The 14,697-nt window shown below is 35.5% G+C and overlaps 1 protein-coding gene across 7 annotated transcripts in view; it reads left to right on the top strand.

Annotated features, from left to right (window-relative positions):
- The window catches only part of NUP98 (nucleoporin 98 and 96 precursor), a 99,892-nt gene that overhangs the window by 13,962 nt on the left and 71,233 nt on the right, over positions 1-14,697 (top strand). For all 7 annotated transcript variants that reach the window (XM_016218126.2, XM_087821692.1, XM_016218125.2 and 4 more), the window contains exons 2-9: positions 1,877-1,978; positions 3,452-3,553; positions 3,666-3,842; positions 5,679-5,818; positions 7,105-7,212; positions 9,407-9,587; positions 10,906-11,069; positions 14,218-14,355. In XM_016218126.2, coding sequence (XP_016073612.2) covers positions 1,903-1,978; positions 3,452-3,553; positions 3,666-3,842; positions 5,679-5,818; positions 7,105-7,212; positions 9,407-9,587; positions 10,906-11,069; positions 14,218-14,355 — 1,086 coding nt within the window. In that variant the 5' untranslated portion in view covers positions 1,877-1,902. The remainder of the gene's footprint in view (positions 1-1,876; positions 1,979-3,451; positions 3,554-3,665; positions 3,843-5,678; positions 5,819-7,104; positions 7,213-9,406; positions 9,588-10,905; positions 11,070-14,217; positions 14,356-14,697) is intronic.

Below are 14,697 nucleotides of genomic sequence, written 5' to 3'. Positions count from 1 at the left end.
TTCATAGAGAAAAACTACATTACTCGTTTTTTTAATCCTGGCATGTTTGCGTCATAGATGATGTCAGATTTACATGAACAAATTATTTTTTGTGGGGGTGAATAAGAAAATGGATGGCAAATTTAGCATAACTGTAATACAACTCATAGTTTTTGCCTTACTAATCATGGATCAAAAAACTTAGTAAAAAGTTACAGGAAAGTGGGCAGTAACCCAAGAAAGTAGTGTGAGAGATTGCAATTAAAATGATTTGGTCCAGACATCTAACCCCTAGCACAACTGTCAATTCTGAATGAACTTTAAAAACCATAGATATATAGATAGACTCATGGAGGCCTAGACTTCTGCAAAGTGCTTCCAAGAACATTTTCTCTGGAAAAGAGAACCAGTTAATAAAGGCCCATTCTGTAACTTTATGACACCTGATAAATCGGGAAGGCAGGAAACTTAGAACAGATCTTATTACTGAAAGAGAAATGATAATCACATGAAATGCAGCCTCTAGTTCCAAGGGAATGCATTAGAGTCACTTGAGGAGCCTTTCAGGATAACAATTGTCTACGTCTGAACCCTGGATATTTTGGTTCAGTTATTTCTAGAGTGGGATCTAGGGTGGATGTAGTTTGAAAAGTTTGTCAGCTGATTCTAATGTGGCCCTTTTAGACCACTAGTTTCAGTGAGCTTTGTTTAATCAGAGGAGTTATTAAATCCCTAGATGTTGGGAAGGAGACCTAAATGTTGGAGGTTTTTTCTAGGATAGTTTAGGGGACAGAATATTAATTTCTATAAAAGCATTAGGTATTTAAGGACAACTTCATTTTTCCTAATGTCGCACAAAATGTTTCAGGTGTTAGAATACATTAGAACAAAAAACATTTAATTTTATACGAGGCATGATTTTACTAGAAGGGAAAAAAACTGCATTATGTGTATATAATAGGAAAGTCATAGTACCTGTCAAAAAAATCCAAATAAGCATGATTAATGAGTTTTTATATTAAAAGTAGCTTACTTATTATTTTCTTGTCTGCTGGCAGGTAAGTGGTAGCAGTTATCTTAAGTTTAAGGAAAATTTATGGAAGGGAAAACCTTTTTACTTTTGAGTAAATGATACATTTAAATTGTTTTTCTTGAAATTGAGGCGAAAACCCCCAAACTTCCCTTTTGTATTTGTGAAACACTTTGATCCAGTTCATTAAGTGACTGGGTACATAGTTTAGATACTGCAGGTATCATTCATGTGAGGTTGGGGGGTTTTCACCAAAGGTATTCTCTAATGTTCCCAGGAGTAGTAGAAAATAGATAAGTAGGAAATCATAGAGGATAGTCTTAAGAAATAATCTCCAAGAGAATGTCGTGGTACCAGGGTCTCTGGGATTTGGAGATGGGAAGAGGGGCAAGCGTAATTTTGAAAACATTTTATATACAAAAGGGGGGGCACTTTTTACAGTGCAAACTATTGAAAATAAGCAAAAATTTTAGCTTCTCAAGTCATTAGGATAACAGAATTATCATTGTAATTTTTTATGGGAATTGTACATAACCTCCATGGTGAGCCATGTCAAAATCTGGCATAGTGGACCTGAAATTGTCATTAAAAGGATAGGCTTAGGTTTAAAGAAGGTTGGAAAATACTGTTTTAAAGGAATGTTTTTTGGTGGGATCTGAAGTTTAAGCTCATTTTATGCTATTTATTCAGCTCAGTTTTCAAGGTCTATTTTATCATACAGAGAGTTTTAGGATATTGAGAGTGGTAAGCATTATGCTACAATTTGAACAGGCCTAAGGGAGTTAATGGCCTGATAACATTTTATGAAACAATTGCATTGTATTCTTTGGTGATAATTATACAGTGATAATTTTTTCTTCTTTCCAGCTTTCTGAAGCAGACTCATTTTGAAGATGTTCAATAAGTCATTTGGAACACCCTTTGGGGGTGGTACAGGTGGCTTTGGCACAACTTCAACATTTGGGCAGAGTAAGTTTTAAAAAAAAAAGTTGGGGGAGGAAATCTTAAGCTGTTCTTAAGAACACATTCCCTCATTTTTAAACTGTTAAAAATTTTTTTGTGTGGGTTTTGTTGAGGCAACATTGGTTAATAACATAAGTTTCAGGTATACGACTACCAAAAGTTTAGTTTTTGTCGCCATACATTTACTCATTTAGCCCTCCCCTCAACCTCCCCATCACTTTTGCTAACCACCAATCTGATGTCTGTATCTGAGTGGCTTTGTTTTGTTTCATTTGTTCTTTTGTTGTTTTGTTTTATATTCCACATATGAGTGAAACCATACAGTTTTTGTCCTCTTTTTATCTAATTTCACTGAGTGTAATACCCTCAAGCTCCATTCATGTTGTCGCAAATGGCAGTATTTCATTTTTTTATGACTTAGTGGTATTTCATTGTGTGTGTGTGTGTGTGTGTGTATTTGTGTGTATATGTATCTCTCAAATCTTTATCCATTCATCAGTCGATGGACACTTAGGTTATTTCCATATCTTGGCTATTGTAAATAATGCTGCAATGAACATAAGAGTGCATAATTAGTGTTTTCATACTCTTCAAATAACTACCCAGTGGAAGAATTGCTGGTTCATATAGTAGTTTTTAATTTTTTGAGGATTTTTAAAAAGCATAACTACAAACCTCAATCATGCCTAATAAAAATGACAATGGAGAAAAATTTTCAGGTGTCTCCTGACCTCTTAAAGTACTCTACATCTAGGTTCTTGGTTTTTAAACTAAGTGCCCCTAAGAGTCACCTTTCCCCCCTCAAAGTACATATTTCCCATTATAGAACTATGGAATTACGATCTCTGGGGTTGGAACCTGAACATACATATTTTGAAAACACTTCCCGGGTCATTCTGATATGCCCCCCAAATTAAGGACCATTCATTCCATTGACTATGGAGTGTACTATGTGTGAAGAGAATTTTAACACTTTAATTTTGATGATTTTACTTTTGTATGTAATTCAGTCACTGGTTACCTTGGCACACTTTTTTTTTTAACCTACCTATAACTTTTATTGAAGCCATACCTTTTCAGTTTGTTTTTTTACTTTACCTGGGGACAGTGAATAAAATGTGGCTTAATTTTAACTATAATTAGTAGTCTAATGGCTTAATTTTAACTATAATTAGTAGTCTAATGGAATTTTGAAAAAAAATGTTTAGATGGGGGTAAGGGGGAGAGATTAACCAAAGAACATATATGCATAGCCAGTGGACACAGACATTCATGTGGGGAAGACCTGGGGTGGGCTGGGGGTGGGGGAAATGGGGGGACATCTATAATTCCGTCAACAGTAAATTTAAAAAACAGCTTAGACAAATAGATTATACCAATAGTCCTATCCAAATGGGGAATATTAAGAAATATTAATGTTCTTTTTCATGGTGTTACCTGATTAAGATCTTATTTTTATTCTGGATTTGGCTTTTTCAGATACTGGCTTTGGCACTACTAGTGGAGGGGCATTTGGAACATCTGCATTTGGTTCCAGCAACAATACTGGAAGCCTCTTTGGAAATTCACAGACCAAACCAGGTAGGGCTTTTATTTGGAATAAGGGTTGGTTTATTCATAGCTGATACAGGACTTTACAAAGTGGCTCTAATATGTCTATATAACTGTTTTTTTACCCCTCTTCATTTCCCAGGAGGATTATTTGGTACCAATTCATTTAGCCAGCCAGCTACCTCCACAAGCACCGGCTTTGGGTTTGGCACATCAACAGGAACATCAAATAGCTTGTTTGGAACTTCAAGCACAGGGTCCAGTCTTTTCTCATCCCAAAACAATGCCTTTGCACAAAATAAACCAACTGGCTTTGGGAGTAAGTAGGACATCTGCATCTAACAATTTGATTTGCCTAATGGATTTTTTTCTCTTCTCTTCCCTGTATTCAACCCCTCCTGTTTTTTCCCTCCAGATGGCTTCAGAAACACAGGGAGAAGAAAACTTGCAAATGTATTGAAAGTTTAATATACTGGAAAGGAGGGGGGAGATGTACATCTCTTTAAGAATGGAAATCAGAGAATCATTAGTATTTAAGGGATAGGCAGAGGTAGAGGGCACTTGATAATAATAGATAATGTAATGACCAGAGATAGGATGAAAAACCAAGTCAGAGTTGTGTCAAAAGTATTAAGACAGGAGAATTTCAAGGAAGCATGTGTGTAGTCAACAGTATTGTATGGCATGGGCACCTTCTTGTCTCCTCTCCGTTTTACATTGGTATGGAGAGGCTAAAGCCACAGTGACATATACTGGCCATGGCATGGTTATTCCTCCATTTCTTGCCCATGGCAGATATTTTTAATTGATTGCTTCTCCCTCTTTTTTTGTCTGAATGTGGCCTGGGGATGCTTCTCTACATAGTACTTTAGTTGAAGAGATGTGCCCTGTGAATTGATGCTATTCTCAGGACAAGCAAATGGCAGAATGACTAAGTTACCAAACTATCAGTATTTTACAAAGGGAAAGCTTTTGTGGGGGTGTTGAAATATTTAACCATGACAATGTAAAATGCCATCTAAAGTGCTAATTTGAAAGAGATGTATTTATTTACTTTAAATTATGTATTCGGATATGTTTTTAGAGAAGAAATAGTTTGCCAATAAGAAATCACATTTTTTTAAAACTTGGTATTTAGGATGTTGCTTAATATTAAATATATTGGCAGAAAACTTTTCACTTCTTGCTGACATTTCTGGCTCTATATGTATGACTTCTTTAGAAGTATTTCTCATATTTTGAAAAATATATTCCGTAGATAACAGTTAAATTCACTTTCATGTAATAACTTTAAAAATCAGCTTTTTGGAAAAGTAAGGTAATGAGAGGCTCTATTTCTTTTCTATAAAATGATCAGCATGCCTCCTAATTTTTCTAAATTATTTTTCTGTGTGAAATTTTCCATTAACCTATGTTCAGTTGCCATAATAGGACCATTAGTATGTTTTAAACTTTTTAGTTACGTGTGGGTATTTTTAGTAATATATGTAAATAAAGTGTACTATTCCTCTTGTAGAAATCTATTGTGATAAGTTGTTTTCAGAATTACAAGCTCATTTATCATTAGTCTTGCCAAGAAAGGAGAAATGAGATAGAATTTATGATGAAACAAAGTACTGTTTCTTTTTTATTGTTAATCCTCACAAGGATATATTTTTTCATTGATTTTTAGAGAGAGAGGAGGGGGTTAGAGAGAGAAACATCGATGTGAGCAAGAGACATTGATTGGTTGCCTCCCACATGTACCCCAACCAAGGCCAGGGATTGAACCTGCAACCCAGGTATGTGCCCTTGACCGGGAATCAAACTTGCCACCTTTGGTGTGTGGGCAAACGCTCTAACCACTGATCACACCAACCAGGACCAAAGTACTGTTTCTTTTAACTCGTCTTCAGGTGTGCCCAAGAAGGGCTTCATAGAAACTTAGTTGACTATAGGATTCAGATTTTGTGTCACTTCAAAGTTGTGAGCCTAAAATTCTGTGTGTGTGAAATATTAGTTTGAAGGTACTTGCTAGTGAAAAAGAGATATTTGAAAGAGAAAATTTGAGGTTGTGAAAGTACTGCTGTTCTAGGGCCATAGCTTAATTTCAAGATACCTTACAGGTTCTTAAATTCTTTACTGTTAACATTTAATTTTTCTGTCTAATTTATAGATTTTGGAACAAGTACTAGCAGTGGGGGACTTTTTGGAACTACAAATACCACCTCTAATCCTTTTGGTAGTACATCTGTCTCCCTTTTTGGACCCAGTAGTTTTACAGCTGCTCCCACTGGGACTACTATTAAATTTAATGTAAGTATTTTCTTCCAATGTTTGTGGAATTTCTCTCCCATTTGTATATTTATTTGCAGGATGAGTCATAAAATTTTTCTTCTTTAGAGTTATGCAAAGCTTAGTCTCATTCTTCCTGAAACATGTGTTAAGAACAGTAACTGTAATTAGTTGTATAATAGATAGGAAAGGTCTTGAAATGTAAATCTAGATTATAATGCATAATTGAATTATACTCAACCTAGTCAAATTTGTATTCACAAAGTTGATTAACAGCTAGTATAAGGTTGAATTTGAATTTATCTTTACTGTGTGCATAATTTGACCTCTGAATGGTCAACCATTCTTTTTAGAAATAAGGAATGTGGAGCAAACTATAGGTAGTTAAGGCCTCTTTAAGGAGATAGATGGAACTCATCAATATTGTGTGCTAGTTAAAAATAAAACTTTTGTGGATGAAATGGCAAAATGGGGCAATAGTGTTTTGTGTTTTCTTTGGCTTTTTGAGAGGAGTTGGGTAGAGGATTAAAGTGGAATTTGTTGTTTAGAAAAATATATGGAATACCACTTGATGTAAGATACCACTTGATGTGATTGGTTGGGAGATACTTAGGATAGGCTTGAGGCACTTAGCCTAATTGGCAACCTCTGGCAAAAATAGGGCTTGGCAAAACTTACTTGAGAAAGTAAAGAATTTCTTAGGCAAGGTGGTAAATTCATAATACTGAATTTAGAATCCTGAATTTAAAATAAAATTAAATATAAATGATAGAGGGAAAATACTTTTTGTCTCTTAGAAAGTACAATAATTGAGAAAACTGACATAAGTAGGAATCTTTAGTTATTTATTGTGCCCTTTTCCTCATATGATTATAGGGGAGGGAATCAGGCTTCCATATTTCTTAAATGCAACAACAGTTATAAAGCAGACATTTTAGAGCAGAAAATGAGGTGCATCTGAGAAATAAGAGATTTAAATGTATATATTAGGTAAATTAGATAAAGCTTTTCTTATATATATATAATAAATATATTTTAGTAGATAATTAGATGGATTGGTTATGGGATTAATCTCTAGGTTTGTGATAATTATTGTGACTTATAAGGTAACCTTGATGAAGGAAGAGAACAGAAATGCAGTGTATTTAATCAAGCATCCTTGAAGCTATCTCGTTAGTAAAAGACCTAGTAGACTTCATTTATAGAGTTCAGTGGTTGCAGAATTGTGTCTGTGAGAGTAGAGATATAAAACCTGGATTTACGCATTTGCTTCAGACTTTCAAATTTACTGTTATCTTCCTTTGCAGCCTCTAACTGGTACCGATACTATGGTTAAAGCTGGAGTTAGTACTAATATCAGTACCAAGCACCAGTGTATCACTGCTATGAAAGAATATGAAAGCAAGTCACTAGAGGTCAGTAAAATGCCACATAGAATATCAGCCTAACCTTTTGATACTATTGAAAAGCAGCTTTTGAAAATGCTTTTGATTACTTTTAGAATCAAGTGGTTCACATTGGGTTTATATAAAAAACTAACAAATTATTATTATTTAATATGTCTTTATTGGTTTCAGAGAGAGGAAGGGAGAGGGAAAGAGAGATAGAAACATCAGTGATGAGTGAGTCGTCATTGATCGGCTGCCTCCTGCCGGACCCCCACTGGGGACTGAGCCCACAACCCGGGCATGTGCCCTGACCGGGAATCGAACCACAATCTCCTGGATCATAGGTCGATGCTCAATTCCTGAGGCACACCAACCGGGCTCAAAATATTTTTTTAAATTAATGTACTGTTTATAGCTGTATATTGTTTTAGGCAGGAATAATATTTAGATTGTATGTACCAGCATCATTCTACTAACAGTGTATTCTGATTGGGCAATGTGTGTGTGCGTACTCATGAATGTGTTTTTAATAAATTTATGCAAAGTCATAAGTATACAACATAGTAAGTTTTCTTAAGGAAACATAGTAAGTTTTCTTAAAGACACAGCATTACCAGCACCCCTAATATCCCCCTTGTGCCCAACCCCCCAGTCACAATCCTTCCCTTCCAAAAGTAACCACTGTCCTCAATATCCACGTTTTGCCTATTTTTGTGTATAGATGGCATCTTACATTATTTACTCTTAAGTCTGTCGTTCAGCATTGAGATTGTCCATGTTGCTGCATGAAGTTAGTTTGTTCATTCTCATTGCTGTGTAGTAGTTCTTTGTACATTTTGATTGTCATTCGTGATTGTAACTTTTGCTTCTTCCTACACCCCAACTGTGTTTATTGGAGAGTGCAGAAACATCCTGACTTGTGAGACAAAACTATTAAACTTTATCCGTTGTTTCCTTAAATTTTCTGAATTTTCCAGAATCCTTTGTCTTTTAATCTGCTAATTTTTAAATTTGGAGTGGGAGTAGACAAGATTATTATGCTAAATTAAAAAAGCATTGTACTAAAGGAAAGTATTATCCTTGGATCTCTCCCAGCTGCTTGGGTCTTTTTAAAAAAATTCTCACCCAAGGATATGTTTTCACTGATTTTTAAGGAGAGAGGAAGGGGGAGAGAGAGAGAAACATCGATTAGTTGCCTCTCGTATGCACCCAGACCAGTTTTTGAACTGGCAATCTTTTGGTGCACAGGACAATGTTCCAACCAACTGAACCACCTGGCCAGGGTGCTTCCTGTGTCTTTTTAATAAACTTGGCTCACTTCCATCAGCCACTACTGTTCTGCAGCCCATTTGCAAAGTGGATGTGCTGCATATAGTCTGGCAGACGTTCTGGGGTCTTTTTGTTAAATGGAATGCACTGTTAAATACAGTGAAGGTATACTATGCTGCCTCTTGGCAAACTTAATGATCTCAAGAATTCATACAAGCAGATGAAAAAATTATAAATACCCTTTCCTTCAAATGGAACAAAATAAAAAGAAGAGCCTTTTAGCAAAGAGAGCATGCTTATTAGTGGTTAGTAAGCTATTGACTTTGTAAAATTAAAAAAAACACACAGGAAAAATGAAATTGTATCTTTAATGAACGAACATGTACAATTTACTGCTGGGAGGAGGTGATTTTTTTTGTTGTGTGAATCTGCAAGTGATTCTTACTGATATTGATACTTGTGTGTAGTTTCATTTCAGTACTGACCTTTTATTTTGGAGCTCGTGCCAGCTATATGTCTAGTTTTGAATGCAGTAAAATAGCATCAGCAAATCACACTTGTTTTTCATCCTTTCCCAGTATTTTTGTTTGTTTCTGTAGCAGCAGTGTATACCATCTTCTATTATATTGCCTTTTTGCTGGAAAATATATATTGATTAAAATTTTCTATTAAAAAAAGTTATTGTTTATAAAAGAAAATTAAAATTAAGATTGGTTGATCCTTTGGCTTGCAGTTTTATGGTAATTGTGGTATAGATTTTAATGTTCGTTATACACTATTGAAAATGTTTTCTATAGTGATATTAAGTTAATGTTATTTATAGCTTTCTGTTTTACAGTCATGGTTCTTTGTGTAATCATAGAACTTGAATACTAAATTCAGCTATTTAGTCTCCTAAATATTTTTTGGCTACATAGTAAGATTGGAAATATGTTTTCCCTTCCTTCTCTAGGAACTTCGTTTAGAGGATTATCAGGCTAACCGGAAAGGCCCGCAGAACCAGGTGGGAGCAGGTACCACGACTGGCTTGTTTGGGTCTTCTCCGGCCACCTCTAGTGCAACAGGACTCTTCAGCTCCTCCACCACTAATTCAGGCTTTGCATATGGTCAGAACAAAACAGCCTTTGGAACTAGTAAGCACTTGACATCATATTGGACCATATATAGGAGGGACAGACCACTAAAAGTAAACTATAATTGTCATTTTGTCATAAGTGCTATGGAGAAAAATAATTCAGGATGCTGGAATAAGGAGGGCTTGGTATGTATGTGGGGGTGGGGAGACATACAGTTTTAAATGAAGAATGGTTATGGTTAAGAAGGGCTTTACTGATGAGGTAACATTTGAGCAGCAACCTGTCTGAGGAAGGTGAGGGATAAAGCTATACAGATTTCTGGTGGAAGAACATTCCAGCTAGAGGAAACTGTAAATCTAAAAATCCTGAGTTTTTGCCAAAGAGGACAGGACAAGGGGAAGTACTGGGGAATATAGGGACAGTATTTTGTAGGACTTTCTAGGCCAGTGTCAAGATTTGAATTTTTGAGTTGGGAAGCCATTAAAGGGTTTAGAAAGAGAAGTCTTGTGATTATGAGTGAAGGATCATTCTGAACACTGCTATATTAAGAGTAGATTGTAAGGGGACATGGGTGGAAACAAATCAGTTAGAAAAGCTATTCCTCTGTCTACATGAGAGTGATGTGGCTTGAATGAGAAAAGAGGCTATGGAGATGGTCAGAATGTGGACCCAGTTTGACTGCAGAACTGATGGGACTTGGTAATGGATTGATTTGATGCGGGATGTGAAAGACGGAAGTCTAGGATGATTACTAAATTCATAAATATATTACTTTTGCAAAGGTAATATATATGATATAAAGTTCATGAAATACAAAAAGTGTATAACCAAAGATCTCTTCTTTCCCTCCCCCAGCCACCAGTTTGCCTCTGGAGAAATAAGTAGAAGTTGAACTTTTTTGTAGATTTCTAGAGGGATCTACACACACGCTCACACACACACATACACACTAAACAAACATTTAAATGGCATTTAACATTTTCTCCAGTCTTGGTATTTTGTGATTTAGTTTAGCCACGTATTCTTTAAGTATTGTGTCACACCCTATGCTGAATGTATTGATATAAAGAGAAAGCCTCTGTTCTCAGTAAAAACTTAGTCTAACATGGTTGAAGTGCACACATAGACTTCAAGTGTAGTGTGGTATCTTCTAAAAGAGAAGAAAGCTATGGACTCAAGAAGGAAGATTACTTAGCCCAGCTACGGTTCTTCAGGTTAGAGTATTGTAGGGATTAAAGTCTGAAGCAAATCTGAAGTTATGTGAAGGAACATGGAAAATGAAACAGTTATTCAGTTCGAGTAGTGTAATAGAGATGTGTGATCAATATCATAAGACTGTTGTTATATTTCTCCTTTCATTTCTATTTCCTGAAAGGTACGACTGGATTTGGAACAAATCCAGGTGGTCTTTTTGGCCAACAGAATCAGCAAACTACCAGCCTCTTCAGCAAACCATTTGCCCAGGCCACAACCACCCAGAACACTAGCTTTTCCTTTGGTAATACCAGCACACTAGGACAGCCAAGCACCAACACCATGGTAAGGAAACAGGTCCACAATTAACTCCAGGTCTTATTTCTAGGGCTAAGTAATGAAGCTTTAATCATGTCAAATCAGCAAGTTCTACTTGTACTGCATTTCTTAAGGATTGATGGTATGTAGTAAGGGGAAGAGAGCAAAATCTTGGAATAATTAAGACCTAGATTCCAGTTGAGACTCTGCTCTGTACTCATTGAGAGACTGTTGAGCAAGTCACTTATCTTTTCTGAGCATATTTTCTTATCAGTAAGAGCTGCTTAGTGTACTACAATTTGTCATCCTGAAGCTACACCTTAAGACATTGACTCCAGCCATTCTATATATTGTAGGAGGAAATACTTAAAAATTACTGGTTATATTTCAAAATGTTCTTTTAGCTTTTTCTCTTAAGCGGAGTCAGACAAAGAAGTTTAGTTCATTAAAATAAATAAAGGGAGAACCAAAACTTAGAGAAATATTGGGTAATTGCTACTTCTGTGCAGAAAGTAAAAGAGAAAGCCTTTACATCATTACCAGTTTATTTCTAGGGACTTTTAGGGAAGTGTAAAATTAAAGGTAATTTGAGGTATGATTATTTTTATTAGAATTCTTGGAATTTACCTCGTCTATCTCTAATTTTTGATATGTTCAGAGTTTTAGAGGTACTCTGCCTGATAAAAAAACAAGTACAGCTAGACCCCAAAATTATCAAAATACTAGCAAATAGAATTAAGCATATAAAAAGGATTATACACCATAACCAAGTGAGATTTATCCCAGAAAAATTGGTTCAGCATATGACAATACAATAACCCATAGAAATAGAATAAAGACAAAAACCACATGATCACCTCAGTAGGTGCTGAAAAAATATTTGACACACTTTCACGATACAAACAATCAAAAAAGAATAGAAGGGAACCCAGAATAGCCAAAACAGTCTTGAAAAAGAAGAAAGCTTGGAAGGCTTACACTTCTTAATTTTAAAACTTACTATAAAGCAACAGTGATCAAGACAGTATGGTACAGGCATAACATTATACACACAGATCAGTGGAATAGAATTGAGAGTCCAGAAATAAACCCTCACATTTATAGATAATTGATTTTCAATAAGAGTACCAAAATAATTCAATGGGGAAAAAATCTTTTCAACAAGTAGTGCTGGGACAACTGATTTTCCATGTGCAAAAGAATGAGGTTGGATTCTTCACACCATTGTGGTAACTATAAAAAGTTAACCCAAAATAGATTAAATTCTTAAATGTAAGAGCTAAAGTATAGAACTTTTAGAAGAAAAGGAGTTAGGCAGTGGTTTCTTAGATATAACACCAAAATCAAAAGCAAGAAAAGAACAAAATAGATTGGGCTTTATCAAAATTTAAAACTTTGTGGATCGAAGGTATATGAAAGCAAAAATAATACTTGCAGATGGGAGAAAATATTTGCAAGTCATAAATCTTATAAAGGACTTGCTTCCAGAACATGTAACGAATGCTTATAATTCAATAACGAAACAATAACCTATTAAAAAATCGCCAAAGGGGGGAAAAGTGATCTAAAGACTAGATTAGACTTTTCTCCAAAAAAGATATAGAAGTGCTGTAGTAAGCACATGAAAAGATAACATTAGTAGTTATCAGGGAAATGCATATCAAAACCACAATAAGATACCACTTCAAATCAACTGGGAAGGCTGTAAACAAAACGACAGTAAGAAGTATTTTCAAAGAATTTGGAGAAGTTGGAACCCGCATATGCAACCATTCTGCAAAACAGTTTGGTGCTTCCTCAGAATGTTAAACGGGGTTACCATATATACCATGAATAAATAACAAGTTGCACACCTTGATATTTCCCCAAGAGAAATGAAAACAAAATCTTGTACACAAAGTTATATAATAGCACAGTTTGTTTTTAAATATTTTTTTTTATTTCAGAGAGGAAGGGGGAGGGTGAGAGAGACAGAAACATCAGTGATGAGAGAGAGTCATTGAACAGCTGCCTCCTGCACACCCCTAACTGAATCTAGCCTGCAACCTAGGCATGTGCCCTGACCGGGAATTGAATAGCGACCTCCTGGTTCATGGGTCGACATTCAGCCACTGAGCCACACTGGCTGGGCAGCACTTTCATAATAGCTAAAAGGTGGAAACAACCCAAATGTCTGTCAGTGCTGAATGCATAAACAAGTGTGGTGTGTAGGATATTATTTAGCCATAAAATGAGGTGAAGTACTTTGATACATTCTACAACATGGATGGACCTTTTAAACATGCTAAGGGAAAGAAATGATTTACCAAACACCCACATTTTGTATGATCCTATTATATAGAATGGACAAATTCATGGAAATAGAAAGTAGATTAGAGCCTGACTGGGTGTGGCTCAGTGGTTGAGTATTGACCTATGATCCAGGAGATCAAGATTTGATTCCTGGTCAGGGCACATGCCCGGGTTGTGGGTTCGATCCCCCGTGCGGGGCTTGCAGGAGGCAGCCAATCAATGACTCTCATTGTTGATGTTTCTATCTCTCCCCCTCTCCCTTCCTCTCTCTGAAATCAATAAAGATGTATTAAAATAAAATAATAAAAGTAGATTAGTGATTGGTTATCTAGGAATGAGAATGACTGCTAATAGACCGAGAGTTTCTTTTTATAGTGATAAAAGTGTTCTAAATTTAGAGAGAGGATGGTTGCACAACTCTGACTATATTAAAAAGCCATTGACTTGTCTACTTTAAATGAGTAAATTTTATGGTATATGAATTATGTCTCAATGAAACTTTAAAAACACTACTTTGAATTCTTAATTCAGCAATAGTCCATTAGTGCAATATTTTTCTTTTGTTAACTAATGCTAATGCATAAGTAAAGTACCTTCTTAGGCATTGGATGATAGGACCTTCAGTTATTTGAAATCTGGTTCTGCTACTCCATAGCTGTAACATATTGGGCAAACTTTTAACTGCTCTGAGCTTTGTTTTCTTTTGAAAAATGGCCATGCTTTTTAGGGTTGTTGTGAATAAAAGAAATGCTCTATGTAGAGTGTTAAGCATAGTACTTGTCAGTTAAACTTTAAAAAAATTGCAACTATTATTATTAATCTAAGACTCTTAAAGAAAATTGACTACTGTAGGATACCTTTTCATCTAGATTACCTTTTACAGGGTTTATTTGGAGTAACCCAAGCCTCGCAGCCTGGAGGTCTTTTTGGAACAGCTACAAACACCAGCAGTGGGACGGCATTTGGAACAGGAACAGGTCTCTTTGGGCAGACCAATACTGGATTCGGTCCTGTTGGTTCGGTATGTTTTTACAGTTGATTATAATATGAAGATGTGTCTGAATCTGTTAAAGGAATTTCTAAGAAAGATTTGACCGTCTTTCAAGTATTTTATTGGGTATATTGTATGACTTGATACTGATAGTAACTAAAACTTATTTGGTGCAAATTAAAATAACTAGGTAACTTTATTAGGTTAATTTTCAAATAGTAAGTTCTTTTTTAAACAACTTTGCCTTATTGCTTGTGTGAAGTTTACTTCTGATGGCAAACTGTCACTCCAATTTGTAAATTTAAATTGTTGAGTCTAAACTGAGATGCTTTCACTCTTAAATAAATCCGGATTTTTAACTCTTAGTCCTAA

Source organism: Miniopterus natalensis, chromosome 11, assembly GCF_054644295.1.
Source record: "Miniopterus natalensis isolate mMinNat1 chromosome 11, mMinNat1.hap1, whole genome shotgun sequence".
Taxonomy (NCBI): Eukaryota; Metazoa; Chordata; class Mammalia; order Chiroptera; family Miniopteridae; genus Miniopterus; species Miniopterus natalensis.
The sequence above is the reverse complement of the archived record's forward strand: the minus strand, read 5'-3'. Positions and strand labels throughout refer to the sequence as shown.